General features: G+C 36.1%; 1 protein-coding gene across 7 annotated transcripts; it reads left to right on the top strand.

Annotated features, from left to right (window-relative positions):
- Snx6 (sorting nexin 6) lies at positions 1-27,232 on the top strand. Of its 7 annotated transcripts, none has more exons than XM_067109667.1 (13): positions 1-153; positions 4,858-4,902; positions 5,664-5,768; positions 5,890-6,000; positions 7,785-7,906; positions 8,992-9,115; positions 9,342-9,546; positions 9,950-10,065; positions 10,573-10,755; positions 15,540-15,557; positions 23,078-23,141; positions 24,373-24,458; positions 25,423-27,232. In XM_067109667.1, the coding sequence occupies exons 1-13, from the start codon at positions 148-150 to the stop codon at positions 25,471-25,473; spliced, it is 1,236 nt and encodes a 411-aa protein (XP_066965768.1). In that variant the 5' UTR covers positions 1-147; the 3' UTR covers positions 25,474-27,232. The 7 variants fall into 7 exon arrangements, with proteins under 7 accessions (XP_066965768.1, XP_066965772.1, XP_066965773.1 ...); XM_067109670.1 differs by lacking the exon at positions 1-153 and adding an exon at positions 213-237; XM_067109669.1 differs by lacking the exon at positions 1-153 and adding an exon at positions 333-464.

Raw genomic sequence — 27,232 nt, 5'->3', positions numbered from 1 at the left:
AAGCGAAAGCCCCGATGCTCTTCTGTCTCAGTGCCGCCAGGGTCACGTCCCCGCATAGACCCCGGGGGATCGAACCCCGCATCTGGAACTCTCGTTGGTTTTTGACACTTCTGTGATGGTTCCGCCGTCTATTGTTGTTTTGCAGCCATGATGGTAGGCGTTGCTGTGTACTTTTCTCTGTTTTGGTTGATTCAGTGGAGGCTCGAACCCCCCCCGAGTGGCCGTGCGAATTCCTGAGTGCGTTTCGAGTAGGCTGGCTCGCGCGGGGGGCTTCTACCCCCTCCGAGGGGGGCTGTTATAGGGAAAATACGGGGCCAAGTTGGTGCTATTGTTAGACTTGTTTATCTTCATTTGCAGTCGTGGGGTCACTGTCAGGGCCTCGGCTCCTTAATTTCGCTTTAGAAGCAGTCCGTGGGTCACGTGACCCTTTAAAGAGTGACCTCGGGTCACCGCTGTCAGAGATGGTAAGGAAAGAGCTTTGGCCTGGCGTAGGACGACTTCGGTGCCGAAATGGGCTAGGGCCAGTGGTCTGCCCCACTGGCTGCCTTGACCCTTGACCCTGTTTTCCTCACGGGTTTAGGGTAGGCTGCGCATTGTAGGTTAGACGGTTTTGTACGTCGTAGGCCTGATTTACAATGTCATTATCTGGATAGCTTAATCGGTGAGGATTAAGGGTATTTCTAAGGGCTCCGTGTGGACTATTACCTTGGAAATTCATTTTTCCTGTACTTTTAAGTGTTTCTGATGAAGGAGGTGGCGTTGTTTATTGTCGGTCAATTATTATTAACCTCATATACGACCGACGTGGTTGGGGGCTCTTTGGGAACGCAAGATTTTGGAAATGATGGGAGAAGGACCGGACCGCCGTTCCCAAGACCGGACCGCACATTCGCAAGTCATTAGGAAGTCATATGTATGAGAAGGGATTGGCTAAGGAATCCTTTTATTAAAAGGAACTATATCAATCTAACACCTAATACTATTCTAACTAACCTAGCAGTCCATGTTGCTTGGTTGGTGGGGGGGGGCTCCGCCCCTAAACCCCCTGGTAAAGGCAACTCCACTTTTTACCCAAAACTCCCCTATTACACTTCGCATGTGCGATAGCATTCCAGGATGGCCAACGGATAACTTCTGAGGTTAATTGGAGGTTACAGTCGACCGAGAAAAAATAATGGTAAATTCTTAATAAGTAACCAAAATACTGCAGGAAAATCAATTTCCAAAGTAATACCTGATGCAGAGCTCTTGCTTGGATTAAGGAGTCTAGGCCTGTCCAACTCAGATTTATATTGGGGTAGGCTAACTAAGGCCTCTCGTAGACTCTCGGCATATTTGAACTGGTGGTAGGCTAGGGTATGTCATAGCCCAGCTTCATCCATGGGCAAGGCTACGAGATAAGAAGACGTTCATGCTAGCCTAGCTTTCCATGTTGTAGGGTGCCTACGTATATGTATTTTAGCCTATGTGTACTGTAAAGGATTTTCCAGAATTGTAAGTTTCTGCAGTCGTTTTCTCTGAAGTTAGAATTGTTGGACATAAGTATTGTCAGAGTCACTTAAAGTATCTCAATACCACCTGTTGTCATAATTAAGAATGAGGTAAAGAGATATGGTTTGCAAATTTTGAGTAGCCAAGTATTTTTTCCGTGCCTTTGGTGATGTACAATTTGGTTTGCATAGGGTAGGCTACTAGCCTACCCGTTGTTATTTAACCTATCCAAGGACACTGTCTCTTACCAAAATACATGTACGTCATAATGCTTTGGGACACCACCTTTCCCCCAGTATTTGTCATCATTGGATGTTAAAAGAGCTGCAAATTTTTTGGCTAGTTTTATCCAGTGGGCAGCATTCAGATGGAACGTTGGGCGTTTTTGGGTGGGGAAATCCTAAATGGCTGCAACATCTGAGATATGACAGCAGAGATTTTAAAAAATTGTCAAGTCGCAGAGAAAAGTACTGGATAAACCTACATTTCTCGACAGTCACAGAATCACTGGTTTCACTGGAGAGCACTGCAGTAGGCTAGACATTCCACATCACAGATACAGCTTTTAGTAGTGCACTGGCCTAATCAGACTTCACTACCCACCCTACTTAATTCCTATGATAAATCACTATTATTAGGCCTTACATCTCAGGTGGCCATATCCCTCTATAAAAGAATTTCATGCATATTTAAACTAGTAAATGAGGCTCCTGTGTCATACAGAAGAGAAGATTAGGTTGCCTTTCCAGCTGAATTGGCATTCCAGAATTGAGCCTTCTGACTATAATTATTGCCAGTTGAAATGTTCCAGGCCAAATTGAAAATATCAGTTTGTGGAACTGGGTAAAGCTAAACTGTGGTGTTTAGGTAAACAATGATCTTTTCAGTTTCCGTAGAAAAAGTTAGGCTACCTAGGTTAGGTTAGGTGTTTGGAGATAAGGTTATTGGTGGATCATGTAGCATGTTCAGGCTCAGACTTTCATGATGTGCCCTGGCTTAATTGGTGTGAGTTGGTCAGTCAAGCCTTTATAATAATCTTTTCCTACAAAATTAGGTTATGAGGTTAGGTAGGATCGAGTTTTGGCCATCACTTAGCTTAAGCTTCTGTCACATACATGACGGAAATGAGGAAAGTAACTGGAAGAGGAAAGAAGCAGTTAAGTTTTTCTTTAGGATACGAGTTGATTTGGCATGTTAGAAATTGCAAGACTGGTAATTTCTTATTTTACTAATAGTTACCGTTTACTATATTTGTTTATAACGATTAAACCATTATTGATATAAAAATTTTACTAGTGCTGTTGTAGAATCTTGACTGTGTATGTGAGGAAACTTGAAAAAGAAAGATAGCATTGGTCAGTGTTTGGACTGAAATTGTTAAATGTTTCACTATGTAATGTTTAGGTAGTATAGAGGAAGTTAAATAGGGAAGTTTTACTGTTAAATCTTTGCCACAGCTGTAATACTTGATTGATGACTAAACTAACCTGTATCCCTAACATTTTTATATTATAATTTACTACTCTAACTGAAGTGGTTTTCCGTGTATTTTTCTTAATTATGAACTTTTCAGCGAAGATCTTGATTTAGTGTATCCTCCTACTTAAAACCTCTCTTAAGAAAATGAAAAGATAAAACCCCATAACATCTTGTTATTGTGGTGCACAGTTTTAGTTACTGCATGTTTTGAATTTATTTCCAGGGGATTGTATCAAGTAGTAGAAAAGTTAATTTCATTGTGAGTGAACTGAGCATATGCAAGATGTATCATGTTTATATTCATTTTTTTTCAATGTGTTCAGCTTACACAAGAATGTTGAAGTCACCGGGAAGCATAAAAAAATTATACCTATATAGTTTAAAAATATTAATAGACAAAGTTTTTCATTGCTTTTAGCAGAGCAGGTGCATATCCTTTCGTCAGTTTTGATACTATATAATGATCCTGTTCTCTTGTCATTGGAGTTGCAGCTAACAATTTATGTCCACCTATGTATCCTCTCAGAAATTTTGAGACACAGCAACACCTGAGCTTTTGAGTGAACTTGTGGAAGACGATTTTACTTTTCTGAAAGAATTCTATACTGTGGCAATCATTGGTAAAAAAACTGTACTTTAGTTTTACCAGACTACTGAGCTGATTAGCATGCATTATGAGATATTTTATCTGTTAATTGCAGCCCTTTAAAGAAGATTATAGTTAAGTACATCTTGCAAGGTAGATGTTTGATACACAGTACAAGCAGTCCCTGGTTATCGGCGATCCGGTTTACGGCACTTGTCTAGCAATGACGATAACTGGAGTTTCAATACCGATATGCGCCAGTCTCCGCTTATTGACACTGATCTCTGGGTATCGGTGTCGATCCCCACTTGACAGTGGCGCTGATCCTGGTTATTGGCGGCGATAAGCCGGGATTTTTGTGCTGTTATCTATGATTTTCGGTTATCGTCATGCCACCGGGGACAGAACCCCATCGATAACTGGGGACTGCCTGTACGTACTATCAAATATATAGTGGCATTAAATCTTTTCACCTGGTTTTAAGCCTTTGGCTTAATGGCAGAATGAGGCCACTTTGTATTGTAGCTACCTTTGGTTCACCCTTGGGCAAGGTTTTTACCCTATAAGGCCTGCTTTTCTAAGTTGCAATGCTGTTGTCTTGTTAAAGACTGTTTAATCTAAGGGATAAGGGCCTCCTTTGAAAGAAAGGGGCAGCTTTAGACTCATTAGGTGGACAAAGTCTGTTGTATACAGGCTAGGTGAGCAAAGTCCCGTCAAAAGCTACAGTGGCCCAAGTCTTTAGCTTTCCTGATTCATCTTGCAGCAAGATAAATCAGGACATGGATCTAGGCATGCATACACAAGACCTCATAGTGATGGTCATTAGTTTGGGGGATGATACCCATTTGGTTCTGGTTAGACAACCAAGTTGTGTGCTCATCATGAGCAATAATGTTTGAAGGAGCCATTCATTCATAAAGTAACACTTTAAGAAAGCATATTTCTTGTAAAAAAAACTGATAGGCTTTTCACTCACAGAATCAGGATATGCACATGCGCACAAATATCTCATTCTTATTTTTATTCGCTTTGAGAAAGGGAACACAGTCGAGAATTGTACTGTATTGCTGAGTAGTTTGCTACATGAAACTGTACTGCACATTCATGGTTTAACGTGTAATTCTTGAACACCGTAAAAGGTCAAGCATATTTGTAGTCTATAGGCAAACCAGTTCTGTAAAGCAGGACAGTCCTGTGCTCAGCTTTCATTTCACAGTGAAATCAACTGTTCTAGCGTGCTAAGACCTCTTGATTGCTGGCTTTGTTTTGATCCAACTATACATTTAGATTTTATGCTTCAGGACGGAATGGAAGAAGTTCTTCACAGTGAAACTAATGGGACAAAGGTTAGTTTTTCAATATTTATGTTTTATGTATAATTGCAGTTCATACTTGAGTTAATGAAACAGAATATAGTCTTAAAAAGTATTATTTTTTGCTTAGTCAAGTAGAAAATGACTATTTTACGATATTTAGAAGATAAAGTGGACTTTTACCTTCATGCTTAAGTAGAGAAATGATCAAACGAAGTGAAAATATGTCTTCCTTTTAGCATAAAGGTGTACAGTAGGTTTAGAATAACCTTGTTACTTATGAAAAAAGTCTTCAGGTCATCTGAAGGCATTGATCTCTGCAAGGTTGTGTGGGAGTCGTACATTACTTTTGATGGTTTGTGGTTTGGATTCCTATGGAACCAGTAAGCTGTGTGGATTATGAGATGATTGTGGCATGTCTGTTCAAACTGCACAGTATAATTTACCAATCCCTCCCCCTTCCTTACCGTTTTCCTAACATTTAACTATATTGAGGATGCTGTAGTAGTAGCCCACTGTTTGGTTTTTGCAGAACAACGTTCTCTGGTGATAATTCTAGGGTGAACAAAGTCAAATCTGCTTTTAGATGTAGCACCATTGTGACAACTGTATATTTTATGTATATAAAGCAGGCAGTAATGCATGGAAACACAGCGTTCTGAAAAACAACAGTCCATTTTTGTAGACCTTAAGCATTGACTGTTTGGTCACATGTACCTAAACAGTGTTTTTGAGACACCATATCTTACTGCCCTAGTTATTTTGATTATGCTGACGGGACTTCCATTTTGCAGAGCGGGCGATCAGATACGGTGGACCTCAACGACAACTCTCTCCAAGTAGACATATCCGATGCATTGAGTGAAAGAGAGAAAGTGAAATTTACTGTCCACACCAAGGTTAGTTAACAACCATTTTATGTTTTGCTTGCTTAAGTGTAGTTTTGGCTGACATGTTTACTTGACCTTTGGAAGATTGTAGCATTTCTGATTGACACTGTCACTTTTTCTGAAATTGCAGACCACGTTGGCTGATTATGCCAAGCCTGAGTTTTCCGTCGTCCGTCAACATGAAGAATTCATTTGGCTTCATGATCGTTTTGAAGAGAACGAAGACTATGCTGGGTATATTGTAAGTGTCGGTGGTTTTAGTTCGTATTTAAGTAGCCAGCATTGTGAGAGGTTCACTTATTTGCTGAACAGCAGCACCAGTATGCAGTAAATGTGCTTTGCTGTCAAACCTCTCAGTTGCAGAGGTCCTTTATTCCTCACACTGTTGGATTGTGGAACAGTCTCCCCGAGGAGGATGTCATGCAGTTGGAACTAAAGAAGTTCAAGTGAAGATGCAATGCATTGCTACCTTAACACAATTCTCCTTGTATTTTAATCAGTTATTTTCATTTTTTCTGTTTGTTTATTAATTTGGTAATTTATTTTCTTGTAAGTGATTTCTTCTTTGTGTATTTCCCATTACTTTCTGTTACTAGTTTCTGCTGAACACCATATTCTTTGGAAGCTTGAATTTTAAGTCAGTAAGCTTGTTCCATATGAAAGGGTTCATCTTCTAAATGATAATAGTAATATGTTAAGAGAAACAAATCCACAGTTATTTATGGGTATATATATTTAAAAACAAATCCCTAGAGAGATTTATTTTTAAATATACTTACCCATAAGTAACTCGATTTGTTTTTAGATCGAAAAAAAACTCATGTCTAATTGGTAATCTCCTGCTTTTCCATCTCTCTTGATCCTGTACGATTCTTTATTCTCCCTGTAAGCTTGCTTGTTGCTATAGATGCTTCTCAGGTCCCTCTCTTGGCTCCTAATTAGCATTTTGCAACTTCTCCCCACTTTAGTTTATTTCTTCCTCATCTCATGTCTGCCTGAGGCTCGTTTAAGTTTTACACGGTAAATTGACGTGTATAGTATATTTCCTTTGCTCCGTGTGCCTCCTGTACAGTGAAACAACAACAACAAAAAGGGGGTGCTTTAACAAAAGCAACTAATTACAGTGTTACATCTGCTTAAGTATGCAAAGACTTTGACAAACTCTTCATGGTACCAGTTTTTGGTGTTCTCTTAACATCTTAAATGCACCTCCAAAGTGCAGCAGGTTACTGATTCATTTTGAGTGGAATATTGTCATTGACATCAGTTGATTTTCTGTTACAAAACACTCAGTTTCCACATTTATTTTCATTCTCTGCATCTCTGATGTTGAAATTTTGTTGTAGGTAACACAAACTGCATTCAACTTCTTTGAACCATAAAACCAGTATGAAGTTTCACTTCCTCTTAATACAAGGAAGAGAAGACAGGCATGGTTTAGTATAAACTAAAAACCTATTGACTAAGTTTAGGGTACGCATTGATTTCCATTTGATGATTGGCTATTGATTTCCTGGCAATGGATGTAAGTGAGGGCAATCCCCTCGTGGAAGATGGTTCATACCTGTGTCAGAAATTGATGCACATAAATATTAACAGTTCATGTGATTTGTTTGTATACAATACAATACATGTTTTTACGATGTAAAAATTAAATTTGAAACATTTGCTTGCTGGTCATTTTGAATTTAAATGACTTTTAAGATATGGCTTAGCTTGATTGTAAGTTTATTGAAAATTTTCAGTATTATCATTAAGTAGTTTAATGTATTTTAATCTGAATACTTTTTCTGGAAGTACAAGCTGTGTAGTCACTACAAAAATGGAAGTTTTGGCCATAACAGCCATCAGTTGTTGGTGTTGCAGTGACTAAAAGTCTAATTCAAATATTGTTTTGATTATTTAGCTGTAAGACTTTGTATTGTATTGATTCAGTGGTAGTAGAGTATTGGAAAATGGTGTACTGTACTGTATGTTATTCAACCTTTGAACACAATGCTAGAGACACCTTTTTCTCACTTCAAGATACCACCGCCACCTCCACGTCCTGACTTTGATGCCTCTCGGGAAAAGTTACAGAAGTTGGGAGAAGGGGAAGGGAGTATGACCAAAGAAGAATTCAACAAGATGAAGCAGGAATTAGAGGCGTAAGTGCTGCATCATGTGCTTAGTGTAGTAGTTACATTTTTGAAGTGATATATAAGGCTTTCAAAGTAATAAAAATTTTTTATTCAGTTACCTTTCTATCAACTTGACATTTTTGGTTCTGTAACCTTTCTGAACAATTTTGTTTCAGTAACCTTTCTTATCATCTTGACATTTCTACTTTACTAACCTTTCTAAGTAAACATTGACAACTATTCTTAGAGGTTTTAGCTTTTGATTTTTTTTTTGTGTAAATGATTTAAAATACAGTGTATAGAATCTGATTGTGTTCAAACATTTGCATGTGTACTTTTATCAGTGCTGAAGAGACTTATATAATGTAAATTGAGGTAAAGTGCTTTTCAGCCACTGTAGAAACATGGTGGAAGGAAAAAAAATAAATGTAAAAATGTTACAGAGCTATTCTCTTGAGTTTGTCACAGTCAGGGAGGTAATTTAAATTCCAGAATTGAGCTGACTTCCTCAGAGGTAAAATGATTAATTAAACCATGCCTTACCAAAACTGTTTCAGGGGTTACAGATAAGTACAAGTCTGAAGTTTATGAATACGAGTCATGCCTGAAGTGGAAACCATTTCAGGTTATTGGTGTTGCAAATCCCTTACTGTGAAGAATTTGTTCTGTTAGTTGTCACAAAAAATATTTAATATTTCTTGAAATGGTAAGATTATTAGTTTGCTCTTGAACATTTTAAGGTTTGTCTTGTGTAAATAAGAATTGAAGCTTTAATTGCAGTGTTGCATTGAATGATAATTCAGTTTTAGTAGAAAGTGTATATATTATACAATATTTTAAAAGTAATGTCTTTGTGATTCAGAGAACTATGATGGAATTACATACAGTGCATTTTTTTGCCTTTGTTACTATTTAATGATTCTTACATTGCGATTAACTTGAGCACTCTTTGATGGTTCTAGTTGGGGTGCTAGTAAAAGAAAAATAAAAGAATCATCCTTAATTTGTTTGAGCACCGGATACGTCTGTCAATTATCAAATGCATTCCATATTACTGTACTTACTGCCAACTTGAGGTATATCTTTACTGATATGTATTTCTACCATTTCAGTGAATATCTAGCAACTTTTAAGAAGACTGTAGCGATGCACGAGGTATTTCTTACGAGATTAGCACAACATTCCGTCTTTAGAACTGATCACAACTTTAAGGTGTTTTTGGAATATGAACAAGATGTAAGTGCTTGGTTTTTGTTTCTTGTAAGCATTTTGTTAATGTCTTTATTTTTACATGTAACAAAAGATGCGATGCAATACAGAACTTCATAATTTCTGAAGGGCATGTCATTGATAATATTTACATTGTCCTGTAGCAAAGACATTAGGCATTGAGAGTTTTGATATATGTTTTTAGCAAAGATTTTGAGTTGGTTAACACTGTATTTACATTTACTCTTTACAGCTTTCTGTCAGAACTAAAAACAAGAAGGAGAAAGTAGAAGGTCTTTTTAAGAGTTTTAACAAGTCCACAGACGAACTGTTGTTGGCAGCGACGCAGAAGGACGTGGATGACTACTTTGAAAAGGAGAAAGGCTTCCTTTTAGAATACCACACTGCAATCAAAGACACCACTACCAAAGCTGATAAGATGACACAAGCACATAAAAGTGAGGCACTTTTGTCAGAAATGCTATATATTCAGTAATTGTGTGTCACAGATCCTTAGTACCTTGCCAATAGATGGTGCAAAGGTATATTGGAAACTTGATACTTCACTGTCTGTCATTTCGATGTAGTTCAATGCTTAGGACAAATTTTATAGATTCCTTGATTTATTTTGCCACTCAAACGAAACGAGTGTGTAGAGAGGAGTGTTCTCTTGAATATGCCACTTTAATTTTTTTTAAGTACCAGATAATTTAGCCAGAATATTTAAGCTCCAGTTGTTCTTAGACTTGTTGTGACTACAGTATTAAAATGTGAGCTTCATTAGAGAACCTTCAATCCCATAATTATCATATTCAATTTCTTGGCAGATTTGTTAAAACTAAGCTCTGTTTAATATTCCAGGTGTTGCAGATTCATATATCAAGCTGTCCACAGGGCTGTCACAGTTAGGAACGATTGAAGGCCCAAGATTAGAAAAATTTATTAATAAAGTAGCTGACACATTTGAAAAGGCCAGAGTAAGTGATAAGATTTGAATACACAAGCCGTGTAATGACCTTCTGCATTAGTTGAATTGCCGTTTAGGGAAGTAGTGCTGTCGCTGCACCTCATGTGCTGCACTGTAGGCATTAGCTGCAACCACTTTCATTCCTTTTCCTGTACCTCTGTTCATATTCTCTGTCTTCCATCTTACTTTCCATTCCACCCTCATAGTGCAACGGTGAGGTTTTCCTTCTGCTAAACCTTTAAAACCTTTTTACTCTCAGTTTCCCTTTCAGTGCTGAATGACGTCATAGTTCCCATTGCTTGGCCTTTGGCTTAAATTTTATATTCCACTCCATTCTGTTTGTTGAATTGTAAGCATTCAGTGTAAGGTAGACAGTTTCTGACTTTGATGCCATTCACGTGAATGTACTTTTGCCAGGAAATAATTTCATTGCAGTCCTTTGGGACCTGTTTCTTATGACTGACATGTAAGTTCATCCTTAGAGACATCATCACGGTCATTTCATACTTTTGAACAGAAAGTGGAAGGGCGAGTGTCCTCGGACGAAGATCTGAAGTTATCGGATACTCTGAGATACTATGTGAGAGACGGAAGCGCAGCGAAAGACCTTTTATATCGCCGACTTCGATGCCTAGCCAATTACGAGCAAGCCAACAAAAATCTAGACAGAGCACGAGCAAAGAACAAAGACGTTCATGCAGTGAGTAGAAAGATGCGTTTGTGTTGAGTTTTTATGTTGTTGATTGCTTTGTTTGTAGAAGATGAGCAGACGTGAAGGTTGATACTTAGAAAAGCTTGCTTTCTGTAAAGTAGACTATTATATAAAAGTTCGAAACTGTAGTTTTGCGTTATCTAAAGCTCTCGATTTCATAGTTAAGTGCCTTGAATGTCAGCTGGCCCTTTTCATATTACAGTCCAGTATGTAGTTAATATGCCATGATTTTGCAACCTGTTGGTGTAGGGTGGCGGTCATTTGCTTTTAAACCTTTTTTAAATACTGTTATGCTTACTTTGTCACTTGAGAAGCTTAAAGTAAACTACTCCAGCTATACCCTTAGTCAGTTTAATCCACTTATGACAAAATAGGAGGGACTAGCTTTTTCATCTATTTATCTCTCTCTCTCTGTCAGTTTGTCTCACTGCTTCTCATCACAACTCCTACACGAATAGAGGGATTTATATCAGACTCAGTTTAAAGCTGACTGTCATGCATAGGCGTGCATGAAGGGAGATTGTCTTGCAGTGTGTCCGTAACACTTGGCTTTGTCGTCACAGCTCCTATGCAGTTGAAGGGATTTCAGTCGTTGGTAGACAGGTGGACCATCATGCATTGATATGCCTGGAGAGTGTTTGTTTGTTTGTCAGTGTGCGTGTGTGTGTCATGCTGACTTATTTCAACTTGTCCTGTATTGTCGAAAGACTTCAGTCAAACTGAATGATGAGGTATACTGTACCATCATGCATAGATGTGTATGAAGGTAATTTCTTGGCTGTGAGTCAGATTTCATTGTTAAAAATGTTCTTCGAGAAAAGTTGTATGGGGTCAGTAAGGGACAAGTATAGCATTAGAATAATCTCAGAATGCGTGTCTCCTTTTGTTGTAGAAAGTGTAACAGTATATTTTTTTTTTTACTCATTATGCATTGTGTATGTTTTACTGTGTTGCTTTTGAAAGTTTGAACTTTCTCTAGAAAGCTTGCAGTGGCTTTGAAGTTGAAGGGGTTGGGGAGACTACATTCTCTCTGTCCGTCTAACTGGAATAGATTGTCCTAGTGGTAAGGGCTTAACATCTGGGTTAGAGAAGAATGTTGTATTTTAGTTAGCGCTGGGTACTTATAAAGTTGATTAAAGTGCTGGGTACTTTTAAAGTTGATTAAAGTTTATCGTTTGCAGTTTTATTAAATACACAATGGTTATCATCATCCTCATTACCGCTATTATTCTGAAGTAGTTAATGAGACCACTGAGTCGTTCCTGGATACTTTTAGGGTTAGCCCTTCGAATTTTTCTTTGTTAGCTACTGATGACAACAACTGATTTTGTTATCTTGATGAGGATGAAGAGAGTGTAGTAAAGTGGATAGGAGATTATACCTGTAATAATATCACACTGGAATTAGATTGCTGATTATGGAGACAAGTAAAAGTTCCTGGAAAAATGTGCTGGGATAAAGTATGCTCTATTGCGCTATGTACTAATACTTCAGCTGAAAGAGAGAAATTCCTCCATATTTTTTACTTTTTACCTTCAGCTAAAATAATTGGTTATGCGTGTGTTGGGACCAACGGTGAATATCCTAGGAACAGACTCTTGGGGAAGCTGGGAAAGTAGTGTGTTCTACTTTGAGGAAATGATGAGAGTAATGTGTGGTTTTTTGTTTTCTGATCCTTATGCTTTGTTGAAATTTATGTAAGGCATCTGGAAAGGGTTGGTGAATGGCACTAATACTTACTGCTGTTTGATCTTTTCAAATATTTTTACTCACATTTTACTTGGAATATCAGACAAAGATAAATTTGTGGCTCGCGTCTTCTTGGAACATAGCTGATTCTCAATTCTCATATAGGTGTCAAAAATGAGTATTTCTAGACCCTTACTTTCTTTCATAGCACATGGGCAAGTATATATTTTACCCATGTTTTTTTAAAGTTCTTATGATTGGTATATTGAATTTTTATTTTTGTATAAATGCATTCATATTATAGAACTGATTTAAGTACCTTGTGCTCATGTGAGACTGTTAGATAGCTTGACCATGTTATCGCTCTGCCGCTGCATAGATTTTGCTATAGTATTTCAGTATTTTATTTATGGACACAAGTAGTTTTATTGATAAGCTTACAGCCACTATTATGCAAGCATTTGGAAAGTTATTAAAGTAGAAAGATTAAAGTGTCCTGGAAGTGTTGGCTAGATCTTCAGTGATGAAAGGTAAGAGCTGACTCTCTTGTCAGTGCACAGCACCAGTATCAAGTATCCCATCACTTTCGTTTTCAGTAGGACGTTAAGCAGAAGAAGAAAGCTATCTATTGAGTTTCAAGTGATCGTTTATTATTTTGGTGCAACTGAAAGTTGTAATTTTAAGTGTAAAATCAAATTTCTGGTTATGTAGGGCCGTAAGTCAAGCAATCTTACTTTGATAGGCCTTCTCTGATGGGGTGTTTTTTATTAAATGAGGCTTTAATTTCCACAGCTAAATAGTTCAGTATACAGTAGTGAGGTTCTTCCCCTTATATTGTACAGTACTTAAAAAGATGCAGTTTGTAGACTTGGAATTAGAGATTTTTTCCATCAGTTTGGTACTGTATTCTTCTGAGTCCAAATTTTGTGTTGTATGCATTGTTGAGGTACTAACTCATCTCAGCTTACATCATGGATTTTTTTATTTTTAAGAGGTAGCCCAGCATTTTGGGTTAAAACAGTATGATATCTATTGGTCACTGTATATATTTTTATACTCATTCTGTAAAGTTAAAATTCATGTATGAGCAAGCAGTTAGAGTATCTATAGGTAGTTTTTTTATTTTTTACTTCAGTGATATAGGAGATTTAACTAAAGTATTGCAAGACATTACATCGGGGACCAGTTAGGTGTTAAAATCATATTTTTCTTAATCTACAAAAGACTAATTATCTACATCCCATAAGCAAACATTTCTCTTCAGGAATATAAAATTTGTAGACTAACATTGACATAGTTTTTAGCCTTAAATGGCAGGGTTGTAAAGGAGTAGGGTATTAATTATGACTCATGAGAGAGTATCAGTCTCTCTCTCTCTCTCTCTCTCTCTCTCTCTCTCTCTCTCTCTCTCTCTCTCTCTCTCTCTCTCTCTCTGTACTCTTACACATACACAAGCTGTATTGGGTGAGTTTGGCTTGATGGAGACTCATGAGAGAGTATCAATTCTCTCTCTCTCTCTCTGTATTCTTACACATACACAAACGTGTACTGGATGAGTTTGGCTTGATGAATTTTAGGTGGAAATTGTTAATACAACACAGTACCATGAATAGATTAGAGTAAAATGTATATATTATTGTCACATTTCAAGCATGTAGAAGACTTTGAGAGAGAGCTGCTGTTGGTCAGCTCGCTCTTCATCTGTTTCAGTGGATGAGAACTATCTACATGTACTTTTGATGCACTGCAGCACTTTGTATTTCATTTAGAGGACGTTGTCTTTTGTTGTCTTTAGAGAGTACCTTTGTTGCTGAACTGCTTGGTCAACGTCTACTAGTATTTGTACAGAATTTCATCATTTCATCTCTGTTTACCATTCTGTTATTCTACAAATTTCATCATTTCATCTCTATTTACCATTCTGTTATTCTGTGCAGTACTTTGTTTTCATATGTGTTAATTTTCAGTGGGGTAATAGAGGCAGTCCCCAGTTAATGGGGGCTCGGTTAATGATGATCCTGTTTTATGGCACTTGTCTAGCAATGAAAATCGGCCATTTTTGGCGCCGAAAATTGCCGATTTCCACTTATCGGCGCTGATAATTGGGTATTGGTGCCAATACATACCTAAAAGAGGCACCGATAAGCCTGAAAATCGCTGACAAAGCACCGGAAATCACCAATTTTTGTTTAGTGCCGATTTTCGGTTAACATCACACCCCCAGAACGGAACCCCCACAGATAACCGAGGACTGCCTGTTGTAAATTTCATGCCATGTGCCATCACTTCCCCTCATCCAGTTCGTTATGTTCTGATGGCCAGTAGTATGTGGTGATTAAGCTGTAACCTTTAATCAAATGGACTAGAAGGACAATGAAATTTTCATGCCATTTTGATTTTAGCCCCAGAAAAACATTCTTCATGAACAAAATAAATGTTCACTAGCAAGCTTTGAGAGTTATCAGTGTGGTGTGATTTGTTTCTCCCTTTAATGATCATTTTGCTCATTCTTACCATTATTCAACTCTTTGACCAGCAATACAAGTCCGTATGTTGTATTGCGTAGGCAGGATTCTATTTTCTTTAATACATTGGTGTGAACTGGATGAATTAACATGAGTGAAGAGTCCTATCTGTTTTTGGAGTTGTTTCGAAAGTACTGCTGTTTTAAAGATGGGCCATGTACAGTATAGCTTGTTAATGCAAACATTGTGTAGAGTTTTGTTTCTTGGAAGTATTTTAACAATGTAGTTGTTGTTTGGTGTGGGTTTTTACATAATAATAATAATAATAATGCATTTGTTCTGTTATACATTACGTTCTAAAAAAATATCCTAATGACTTTATTGTGTGCTTTTAGCATAAGTGAATATAATTAATTTTTTTGTAGATTAATGATTGTTTTTAGGCACAATAACATTGATTCATACTCACAGTTGATTGATCCTTGTGTTTTATAGCTTGCTTTTTTGTGCAAAGGGTTTTGAGCCATTGTTTCTATAAATTGCGGTGATGGTGTTTGTCTTTTGTTCATTTGTACGTTAACTAACCACCTTCTTGTTTCCCCCTCCATTCTCCGTCAGCCTGTGGACGTTGCTGATGTAAGTATGAAACTTGGTGAGGCTTCTCCAGTTTTTTATTTTCCTTTATGGAATCTCCTTGTAATGCCATGGCCCAAGATGTTCTAGGAATGTGATGTGAAGCTGATATTACTTGAAGTGATAGACTAGTTTAGGGGAACTCATTTGCAAATGTTCCATCTTTTGCACACCTCATATTATTAATTGAGAGCATGTGAAATGAGTAGATGTAGTGCTTATAACTGTCTTGTTCGACCATGTGATTAGCACGAAACAAGACGTTGCCTCTTGCATGAAATTGCTGCAAAGCGTATTCCATTAGCCTGCTGATTATTTGGGGCATGGATGTCCACAGTTGCCAGGGTAGTAGAGGTTTGCACGCACATCATTCTTGGGAGAACCTGCATGGCAGTTTATAAATATTGTGAAATAAACTTTTTGTATAAACATGCGAAGCCTTTTGTTTTAAAATAATTGAATTAACCCTTAGTGGACGGATTGAGCTTCAGTGTGAAGTAAAACAGGTTTGGGGAGGTGGATGGATTGAGCTTCAGTGTGAAGCAGAATTACACACCACTGTTATGATAATAATGATTCGAAACAAAGGTGCCAATACTTCTATATGCTATAAATTCACTAATGGCAACTTTTATACAGATGCGAGAGTTAGCCCAGTATCAGTAATGCTTGTGACTTCAAGGGGGAAGGTACTGCATCTCTCTCTCTCTCTCACATGAGTCTTTTTGTAAATTTGCTTGTAAATATACGAAGGGGTTGCTGTTGTTTTTTGTTTTTGTCTTTTACGATAGTATGTCGGTTGTAAATGTAATTTTACAAAGAAAATTGCAAAGAAATATTAGAAAAAGCATGCACAGTACAAGTAAAATTTATGTGAATATTTTACAACAAATATGCATAAAATTTGTTACTGCTTTTATTTCTTATCTGTTTTGATATTGTGTGAGCAGTAATAATAATTTTACAAAATCCAAAAAACTTATTTATTAGAAAAAACATATATAAGTTGGTAAAATTTACGATTGTCTTGTAAATGAGGCCCCACAAGGGGTTGTAAATAGTCATTTTCAACTTCTCGTGGAAGGTAGGGAAAATTTTTTAGAATTTTTTTATTTATACAGTGTGAATGTACGTGTTATTTCTTTCCATTGAAGTGACTTTTTTTTTTATTTTGCCGACCTCAAAGTTTCCCCAGTCTGGGGTGCTGCACATTGATAAATTATGCCGTCCCTTAAGGGTTAATTGCAATCATGTCAAAGAAAAATCTCATAATACTCTACATTTGTATTTGAGAGCAATATTACGTGATTTCATACTTTACATTTGGTTGTAGAACATGAGCTTTTACTGTTGTTTGGACAGGTGATGGAAAAGTCTTGGGGTCACTCTTATTTGTTCCTACAGGATTTTCTCTTTTGATATTTAATTTACTCCACTTAGGACTTTGAAAAAGTGAAGGATTTTTATATGTCTTCACAGAAAAGGCTTGTAGACATACAGAAACAATATGTTTTAGAATAGTCTGGAGACAGATTTCTCCCACGTAGAATGATAGCTCTAATAATTGTAAAAAAGAGAGACAGAACTGTTGGTGGAGTTGCGACATTCATCATCGTAAAAAAAAAACACTACTTTGTAGTAGTACTGTTATTGTCATATAATTGGATGCATCCTAATTACTTGGTGGCCAGTCACATGGGGCATATCTTGAAGTATGGTTGGTGCAAAATGACATTAGCAGTAACATATATCTTTTGCTTATTATCTGTACCAACAACAAGTGAAACATCGGACAGAAGTCCCCTAAGAAATGATTTGTAAGAAACTGTAATATATTAGAAATGGTTTCTATTTAAGAATAAACCCTGTGGATCAGTTTTATGAGAGCAGGATATTTTAACATGTCAGACTAGCTATGCTTTTGTAATATTCAGTTTTGAGATAGAAAGTCTATTCATCAGGTGCAAGCTAAAAAAAAAAATATATAAATATAATTATGCGTATCCTAATGCCAAAAAGTTAATTTTTTTATTTTGCTAGAGACTTACTTGTACCTTGAAATACAGGTCATTAACTAAGTGATTGCCATTAGTGCTGTCTTAAAACTTCAGCTATGAAATTTATTTTACCACTTCTGAAGGTAAGTTGCTTGGGGATTATACTGTATTGGGATTAGTGCGCCTTGGTGTTAAAATGTAGATAATACTTAATAGTGTTTGTTGCATTCCTTTTGCCCCCCACCTCTCCACCTCAGCTGTATTGCTTTTTACCTACATTGCTTTTCATCTGTTCCCATTGGTCGCCTCCCACCAAGCTGCCTGACATCTGTAATTATACCTGACTGCAATGTTTACCTCTCAGTTAAGAATGTTTGGTGTCCAACTCCTTTTTAATTTTACGTCCATTGTTCACTTCTCATTTAAACCCCATGAATCTAGAAATATGACTCGTTTATCTCATTAACTTAATTATAATGATAACAGTAGTACAGTGATTTTTCTAGAATTTGAGAGGGTTGGCATGACTGATTTATTCTGAGGGAAGGGTGAAGACTGGAGCCAAACAGCTAAGTTGGTTGTTGAGATGGGACAAGACCAAAGGGAATGGATAAATATAGTAGTAAAGAAATGCTGTTGAGAATTTGTGATAATTCTTACAGGGGCACAGCACCTTTCTATGAGTTATACTATTGAGAAGCTCAATCCTTGAAGCGGTTGTGCTTTTAGTTTAACAAAGTGGCCTATGTCATATTATGCCAGTGTTGATGCATCTGGTTTTCCTTTTCATAAAACTCAACAGCACATTTGACATAAGGTGTTTTAGTTTAATTATACTTTTATGTGACCTATTATTAAACCGTATATAATAGACTTTATGCATTGGAAGGAAAATATTTTAAGCAATTACCGTATATGCCGGTGTATAAGGTGACTCCGTGTATAAGACGACCCCCATTTTCCATGTAGAAATGTAGATTCAGAGGTATGTTTGCTGAATAAGACAACTCCTGTGTGGCCATGATAGGATCTTGTGATAACTGTATTTGATTAATGGTGCTCTGGATCAAGCTAGCAACGAAATGAGAGCTCGCTCATCCTAACGTCTAATCATGGTAATTAATTGCTGTAATTACAGTTGTTTTGTTTACAGTATCGAGAGTTGTGTCGCTAGTGATTCACTTGAAGTTTTTACCTATTATAGTTGTTTTGTCAATATTGACACAATATTGACATTTCAGGAGTTAGCCTGTCAGTAAAATCTCAGCAGGATTGAAAGGTTTGCTTTTTATACTCTGCGTGTAAGACAATCCACCATTGTGGGGGGGGAGATTTTTTAAGGTTAAAAGGTCACCTTATATGCTGGCATAAAGTATATTGTTGCCTATTTTTTCCAAATATAATAAACCCACGTATTCACATTCTCATGATTTGCCGACTCACGCATTCGCGGGTTTCCCTGTGGAACATATCTACCCGTTATTCACAGAAAATTCGCCCATTCGCGGTATTTTTCACTGGGAAATATTCACTAATTACTGTATTTTCATGAATAAATGCACTTTTTGTGATAAAACTATTAAAATATACTTAGGTATTAGCATTTTACAGGATTTTTCTTGTATTTAAACTATCAAAATGGGCAGTTCTGAGTGTTTTTAGAGGGGTTTTAAGTATTCACGGATTTTAGCTATTCACGGGGGGTTGCGGTACTGTTGTAGTAAAGCACATTCATTCATGCAGCTTTACAATTTTTTATTGACTCTCTCTAAAGAAATTTTTTTGTTAATGTAACTAATCTTTGTGTTTGTTCTTTAAGCCAGGCGGGAGTTTGGTACATTCATATGCATTATTTGTGATACAAATCATTTGTGAGAGATTTAGTCCATGTCCTAAAACTAGTTAAGAAAGCTAAATGACACGTTCCTTCTAGTACAAGCTATATACTCAACTGTGATGTATTGATCTGTCAAAGTAAAAAATAGTTACCTGAGCGTTACCTGTATGCTAGTAATTTTGAAGATAGATGGATGTATCAGCTAATTATTCAGTCTTTTAGAACTTCTTTAGGCCTCCTGCTGGCAAATGAGAAGCATGCAGTTTAACTGTACTTTTATAACAGAGTTATATTTCTGTGATATTGGCATTTTTTCCATAAGATTTCTTAGTGGTTGAAAACCAGAGTAGAGGAGCCTGGAGAATAAGCACACTTTAGTATTTTGGGTAGAGGAAAAAGGTTTTTCACTAAAGCTGCTATATAATGGATGGTAAGGTTTAATTTTGTTTAAATCAATCAGTATTGTCACTGTAGTGTGAGATTTAAATATCAGTAAAATATCAGTATCATTAAAGAAGTCAGAAATATGGACTGCTATTTTATAATTTGGGGGAGGAGGTTGATGCAGCCTTAATTGTTTGGTTCCCCTTAATATTTTTTGTGGAGTAGCATTTCTTACCTAAACATGACAGTTTTAAAGGTGTTAGTGTTTTGATGGATGAATACCAAACATTTCTGCTTTATTTTATAAGAAATTTTAAGCCAAGGCCTACTGCATTTCACATTTTAGTTTTTTACTGGTATTAGTTGCTTGTTTTATGAGAAAAAATGTCTCCTTTTCTTCATGAAGTGCATAGATTACAAAATCTTATCATGTGACAAATTTATTTTCCAGTGTATTGCATGGAATGAAGCACATTGTATTCTGTTTTTGCAGGCACATTCTTATGTTTTCAATGCGTGATCCACTGATCCATATTGATTTGATGAATGTTCTTGTCCAAGAATGTTAGTTTTGTGTAGTAGCTGGCTATTTGTATGTCCTCAAGGTGAACAGGTTTAATGAAAAGTAGATGTTGTGATCATGGGGGCATATTGTAGTTTCTGTAGAGAGGTGTGTTGTCTATCATAAATTAGGTGGAAGGTGTGATTTAACAGCATCACATACATGCCTTATTGGACTGTTGGAGCTATGGTTCTTTATATATTTATTTTTCAATTTTGGGGAGAAATCTGTGCAGAAGCATCTTTTTTTCATTTATTTTGTTATTCTTGCCTTCTTCATGGGTATACTTTTGTTTTCAGTCATTACCTAATGAGTCAGATTTGACAATGAGCTATTTTAAAGTTTGTTTATATCCTTAGATAGGTCATTAGTGTATGTTGTATATATAAGAATTTAAGTGTTGTGTGTCCAGTTTTATCTTAGGATAAAACACTTGTTATGAGGCAAATAAAAGTTTGTTTCTGGATCAACAAGTTATGACCAAGCACAGGATTTTTAAGGAATGAACTGAAAAGCTCACCAAGGTAAGTTGTATGGATTCTTTGTTTGACTTAAATATGCACAAGATGATATGCATCACTTTGCATGATAACAATGCAAAGCACTTTTATACAATTTATTTTTACAACAGATGAAGGTTTGTGCTGATATATTTCAGTTGCATTATGTGAAATTACTAACTATTTTTAAATGTACATTGTACAGTACCTTATCTTAGTCGCCTCCAAAGCTGTGTGACGCTAAGGGTCTCTGTGAAATTCTGGTGCTCATGCTTTTCCTGCACTCTTACTTCCAAAAAATCTCCCCTCATCTCCAGCCTCCCTTCTCTTAGTTACCATCCAAATAGGTGTGGGTCTTTCAAGTTGTCTGGTGCCCTCAGGAGCCCAATTGCCACTCTCAGATGCTATTCTCCTGGGAGGTGCGAAGGACACGTCCCAAGTCATCTCCATTTGTCTTTCATCCTTATCATCTACATGTGGAACTTAAATAATTTCACTTTTGTAGTCATTTCTCAGTCTATCATAACAGTATTCTTATGGGTGATGAAACTTGTACAGTGATGTAATGGCTAAGTTAGTGTGACTGAAGTGTAAGTTGGTGCAGATATTGAAAAAATTTAGATCTTGGCACTCTAGAAAGTGTGACATGTGGTGTCAGGAGAGTTTGCCAGCAATCAGGAGTCTGTGTTTTAAGAACATTTCTGTAGGGCTGAAAAATTGTATACTTAGGTACAATCCCTCATAGCAGGTAGTGGAGGTTTTACCAAGACAACTTGAAAACAGAAAAGTAGAAAGAAAAAGGACAATTGACAATTGATGATTTAAAAATGTAGGTAATATGTTACTTAGCTGTGTAATAGAAAAGTAGAAAGAAAAAGGACAATTGATGATTTAAAAATATAGATAATTTGTTATGCAGCTGTGTAATAAATAAGATTGTTTTCTTAAGACTTTTTGTTTTATAAATCTAATAGTAGACGGTTGATTTGTGACATTTGGTCATGAATTTAAGGTAGACCAGAGGAAGAACTGTTTTGCATGTTCTGTCATCAGATAATCGGTATTTTTACGATGTCCCATAAACAGACCAACATGCAAAGTGAAAAAACTGATTTAAAAATGCAGTACAGAATTCCAATTGGGATTTTAATGTGACTTAACAGAAGAAGAAAATTTAAGTATGATTATGCCAGTTTTGAACTCAATTATGGAGCATGGAAAAACATTTTTATTTTCAAATCTTTAACTAGAAACCCTGGGTTGTGAACAATCTTCTTTTTGAAAGAGTATTATAAACAATTGTTCTTGATTTTAAAGTCTTTTATCTAGAAGTACGGTCGTGGGTTTTTGGTCTTGTTTAGTGTTCATGATGGTACACACATTCCAATTAATACAGTGTGTACATGGGGTATTGCTTTGCAGTGCAGTTTCCATATAAATATGAAGTATATTTTTGTTGTATCTTCCTGATTGTGAATTTTTTCTTTGGTCAGTCCACCCTTTGGTCTTGAGGTTCACAAGGACTCAGTCAGGGAGTGCACGTTAGTAAAAGTGTTAGAAAAATCAGGAGATTAAAATTCTTTGGAGTTTTCTTGCAAATTATATCATCTTAATACCATTGGTTCATTTGAACTAATGTACTATTCTTTTCCTTTTTTTTTAATCTTTGTACTGTATGTCTTACCGTGGCATAAAGTTGTTGATTTACAGATGTTCTCACCCTACTAGTAGTTACGGTGATGGGGTCAAAAGTGGTAATCAAGTTAGGTGAGCAATAAATGTGAATTTGTTAAGGGTTTTCAGCTTCTAAGAGTAGACACTGCCTTTGCTGACGTCTGCTAAAGGGGTAATTTGACCTTAACCATAAGTTTGCTTTTAATTACTGCATGATTTGAGAATAAGAAATTTTATGATACAATGACTAGAGAGCAAATTAGAATGGCTGCATTTATCTTGCTTTGGTACTCTTTCCTTCATTTTGTTTGGGTGATGGCATTTTGCTTAATGGGGAATAAACTAATTGAACCTGGTATTGGCTTTACACTGTCTATGAATGAAAGGTGTCTTTTTGTGAACAGAATATAATTTTCCCTAAATTTCACCTGCATAGTGTACCCTTTGGAGAAATTGTTTATATATATTGTTTGGTTTTTTGTTGAGCAGTGCACAGTGGTATTTTGTTTTGGTGAAGAGGTTTACGTAACTGCAAATTATGCTGATCAATTGTGTTTTTATCTTTTCAGGCTGAACTAGCGCAGCAGAATGCCTGTGAAAAGTTTGAACTCATCACCAACAAAGCCAAAGAAGGTTTGTCACAGCTTTCAGTTTTTATTTTTGTTTTCACTTAATCGGGAATTCAAAATCATGAAGTAACATAAAGCTAAACTTTACTTGTAAAATGCGTAACTTGTGAGCTGTTAACTGTCACATTTTCTCTTAAAGTAGAAAATATTTTTTTCTCTGTTCAGGTCCCATGATTGTGCGCACTGTATCCGTGTTCCACTGTCATGCATTTCAGTGTAGGAACGCTGAAATCGCACAGTCAGATAATTGTAAATTGATATCCGTAAATCCATAAATTTTACAGGTATTTAAATTAGATTTCAGCCCGCTAGAAGAACATTTAGCACTACTAAAATTGTCCAGAGTGAAGTATCAAGGATATCAAAGTTTATATTCAGCTGTTAGATGTCATACTCAGGATACAGCAGCAGCAGCAGCAGCAGAAACCAAATTATCAAGTCGAAAATTGTGAAATCAGTGGCTGTAAAGTACCCTTAGACTCTGGATCAAGTCAAAGTCGAGTTGAACTTGAAAATCCTCCTGCTATTCTTCAAGAGTCAAACCCAAACATGATTGTTCAGTGTATTATACTGTACTTTGTATATGTCTCAGAGGAACTGGTAATGTTTAAATGCAAAGCACCAAAGAAGAAAGTGAAACCAAAGGTACGATCTGACTGGTTTCTTGTTCATACATTTTCATGATGACTAAAAAGTCTGAACAGGGCAAAACTAGTTAGGATCATACCTTTTTGTTTTATTTCTTCGTTGTGGTACTTTGCATAAGCGTACAGAATTCATTAGATGCATAAACGTACAGGAATTCATTAGACGTAAGAAAAATAGATCTTGGATAACTGGAGCAAATATGAATCTTGCACTATACAGTAATTGTCTTGAAGTCAAGTGATTTAGCCATGGATTGGTTTTGTGGTACAGTGCAAATTATCGGATCGTGATATCTTACTATTTACGAAAAGTACATTAACGTTTTTATGGTAAATTTGCATTTTTTAGTGCACTGCATATATTGTATTAGAAATTGCGGACCAAGTCAGTAATCATAATTATCTTCATTATCTTCTGTTTCTTTTCGTGCTATTGCCATGTGTACAGCTAATCATACCAGATGCTCCTCTCCCATTCTCATTAGTAATTTAACCCCCCAAGACGAGGGTTAAACATTTATGTCATCATTACATTAAACCAGCAATTCTTACCAGTACTCTAGCAACTTTATTTATCTTCATCCCTAGAACTTGTTGACTTTAAGGGGCGACGTGTAGCGGCTTTCAGGAAAAACCTGATAGAACTAGCAGAGTTGGAGTTAAAACATGCAAAGGTACGTTTTCTTGTTTATGTTTAGTTGTGCTTGTTTTATAGTATCTCGTCCCTCAAGATTGTATGACGAGCAAAGGATTAATCTAGTAGTTTTACATAAAGGTTTTTAATAGAAATGATATTTCTTGGGGAAGAAGGAGAATGAAAGTGTTGGCCACACTTTCCTTTCTTGTTGTCATCCTCTCAGTAGCTTTTCAAATTCTTAGACAGCAGGAGCTTTAGATTAGTCCCCAATTTAACACTTGAAAACAGCAATGTCTAAAAATGTTTGATCTAGCACTGGCTTTACTGTAACGGCATTGCAACTGTATGATTTTAGCAATAAATTTGTTCCCAGTTGACTATTGCATATTGTATACATAATAATACATACAGAACTAATTGTTGGTGGATGCATAGTAAAGTCCTTTGAATTATGATGCATACTTATTACCACCATGTATTTTTATATTAATTTCTGGATACATCGTTGCTTATGTGAAAGCAGGGTTAAACTATAATGGAATCTTACCAAGTTTGTTATTGGTGTGGTTAGTTTGTTGTAAAAAGTATTTTGACAGGTGATGTTTGGAATATAATTCTGATCAGTTTCGCAAGAAGAAAACTACTGTGCTTTGAATTAAAAAACATTTTGGAAAATCATATTGAGTTAGCCAACGATAAATGTTATATGTATTGTTTCATTAAAAAAAAATCTTGAGAAATATGCCTTGCCTTAATTAAAGCAAAAAAAAAAAAAAAAAAGGCTTATGACTATGACAGCTGTGTATTTTTAAAAATTTACCCATTTCTATTTTTTTATTGATTATAAGAAAAAGGATATAACAGTTTAATAGCAAGTGCATTAGTCTGATTATCTCATTCTGGGAGCTACAGTTGTAGGCTTCCTTATTTTCTAGTGGTTTTAGCAGTACAGTATAAGTTTGGTGGAGATATGCAATGAAAATGTTTAATTTGCTTTACAGGCACAAGCCCAGTTATTGAAAAACTGTTTACAAGCACTACAGGAAGAGTGACATCAATATATAATTTCTTTAGTGCAAGAGAATTTTAATCATGTCACATGCAGACTAAGACTTGGACTGTTGTTGGTTGTCATAGGCTTATGATCTAAACATGAAATAGAGGGTATCGTCTGAGTGTCCGTCAATCATCACCGCCATCATCAATTCCGGTATCACCTTCCAAGACCGTTTTGTCTTTTGATCACAGTGCTGCATGAGCGTCACGGCTGTTTTAAAAGTCAACATATCTAGCAAGTGTCGTGTGCTTGTCTGTTATACGAAGCAAAGCTTAATCATAGAAATAGAACCTAAATTGATGGAGTTCCAGTGAAATATCAGGAAGTTCCTCAGTTTTTTGTTTCATCATCGTTTCTTTTCGTGTTTGCTGGAGTTAAGAGGAAAACTGCAACCAGGGTAATGTCAGAAGAGGTTTGTCTTGTAACTGACGCCAAAGAGAAAAAAGATCCAGTGTTGCTTATGTGAAGTCTGATGCTTCTCCACCCATTTAGATCTTTTTATCTTTTTTGTTTCTTTCAAAATGAGGGTACTATACAACATTTCAACTGTGATTTCAATGTTGTGATGACAAAGTTAGGAATACAGATATACTTGCTTCACAGAAAATGGAAAACTTCAATGATACTACAATGATCTTTTAAATGCCTAATTGTTGGTTGAAAAGCAGTGTCTCCTGTTTTGTAATGCAAATGAGGTTGGAAATAAATAGCAAGCAAAGCAAATCAAGTTATAAATATATATATATATATGTATATTAAATATATCTTTATATGAATATAGTTATGAAAGCACTGGTTTTCATTTTTGGATTATCAAGAGGGTATACTGTTCTGCAACTTCATCCTACCTTTTCATCAGACTCGAGCCGCATATAGTGCTTCTAGTCGGGTCAGTTCCATGTAGCTTTTCACTTTATAACACGTGACTTCTGTGATGGAAATTTCTGCTGGAAGTGTACGTAACATTTCGAGATAGGACTCGACTTCGTCATTTATTTTCCTATGGTGTTTCCCCCACAAGATCTTGTACATCTGATGTGTATATATGAATATGTGATATGGTATTTAACTTTGAAAATATGTACAATTTTACATAACTATTGTACTATATGATCCTTGCAAGTCCCAGAGAATATGTCTGAATTAGGCATATGTTTTGTCAAGTGTTGGGGAACCCGTTCTCTCTCTCGTCCTCTACAGAGCTTCTCTCTAGGGGTTAACTTAACATCTCCTAATTCACATCATATTTTTTATATTAAATTAAATTTTCGTATTAGGTTTTTTCTAGAAGATCATTTTTGCTCAAGTGACTAGATTTTATGATACACGATTCATTCGCATTGTTTTCTGTAAGTTCTGTGGGAAATTTCCCTTTTTGTGTCCCAGAATTCTGAGCAGTTTTAGTTCAACAGTGAGAATGTTTGGATAACTTCCCTTTTATCTTAAGTCTGAAGATTGACCAATGTATTGAGCTTGATGGAATGAAAGCATTCAAGCCTTTCTTTTGTAGCTTTTACAGGACACGATGTATTTTTTAATTATCTCCACTGATTATTATTTTTGTTGTGCCTCTATAGGTTTGTTTATATGGCCAGATTATATGTTGTTAGAAACTGATTGAAAATAAATTTGAAAGAGCAGTATTTATTGATATAAATATTCTGTATGTTTGCCCAACTTTGTTAAGATTTTTGATATACATAAAACTGATGGATTTAAGGTATTTCAAGATGAATTATCATGGGTATTCTTTA

This window comes from Macrobrachium rosenbergii, chromosome 10 (genome assembly GCF_040412425.1).
Source record: "Macrobrachium rosenbergii isolate ZJJX-2024 chromosome 10, ASM4041242v1, whole genome shotgun sequence".
In the NCBI taxonomy this organism is placed as follows: domain Eukaryota; kingdom Metazoa; phylum Arthropoda; class Malacostraca; order Decapoda; family Palaemonidae; genus Macrobrachium; species Macrobrachium rosenbergii.
The sequence above is the reverse complement of the archived record's forward strand: the minus strand, read 5'-3'. Positions and strand labels throughout refer to the sequence as shown.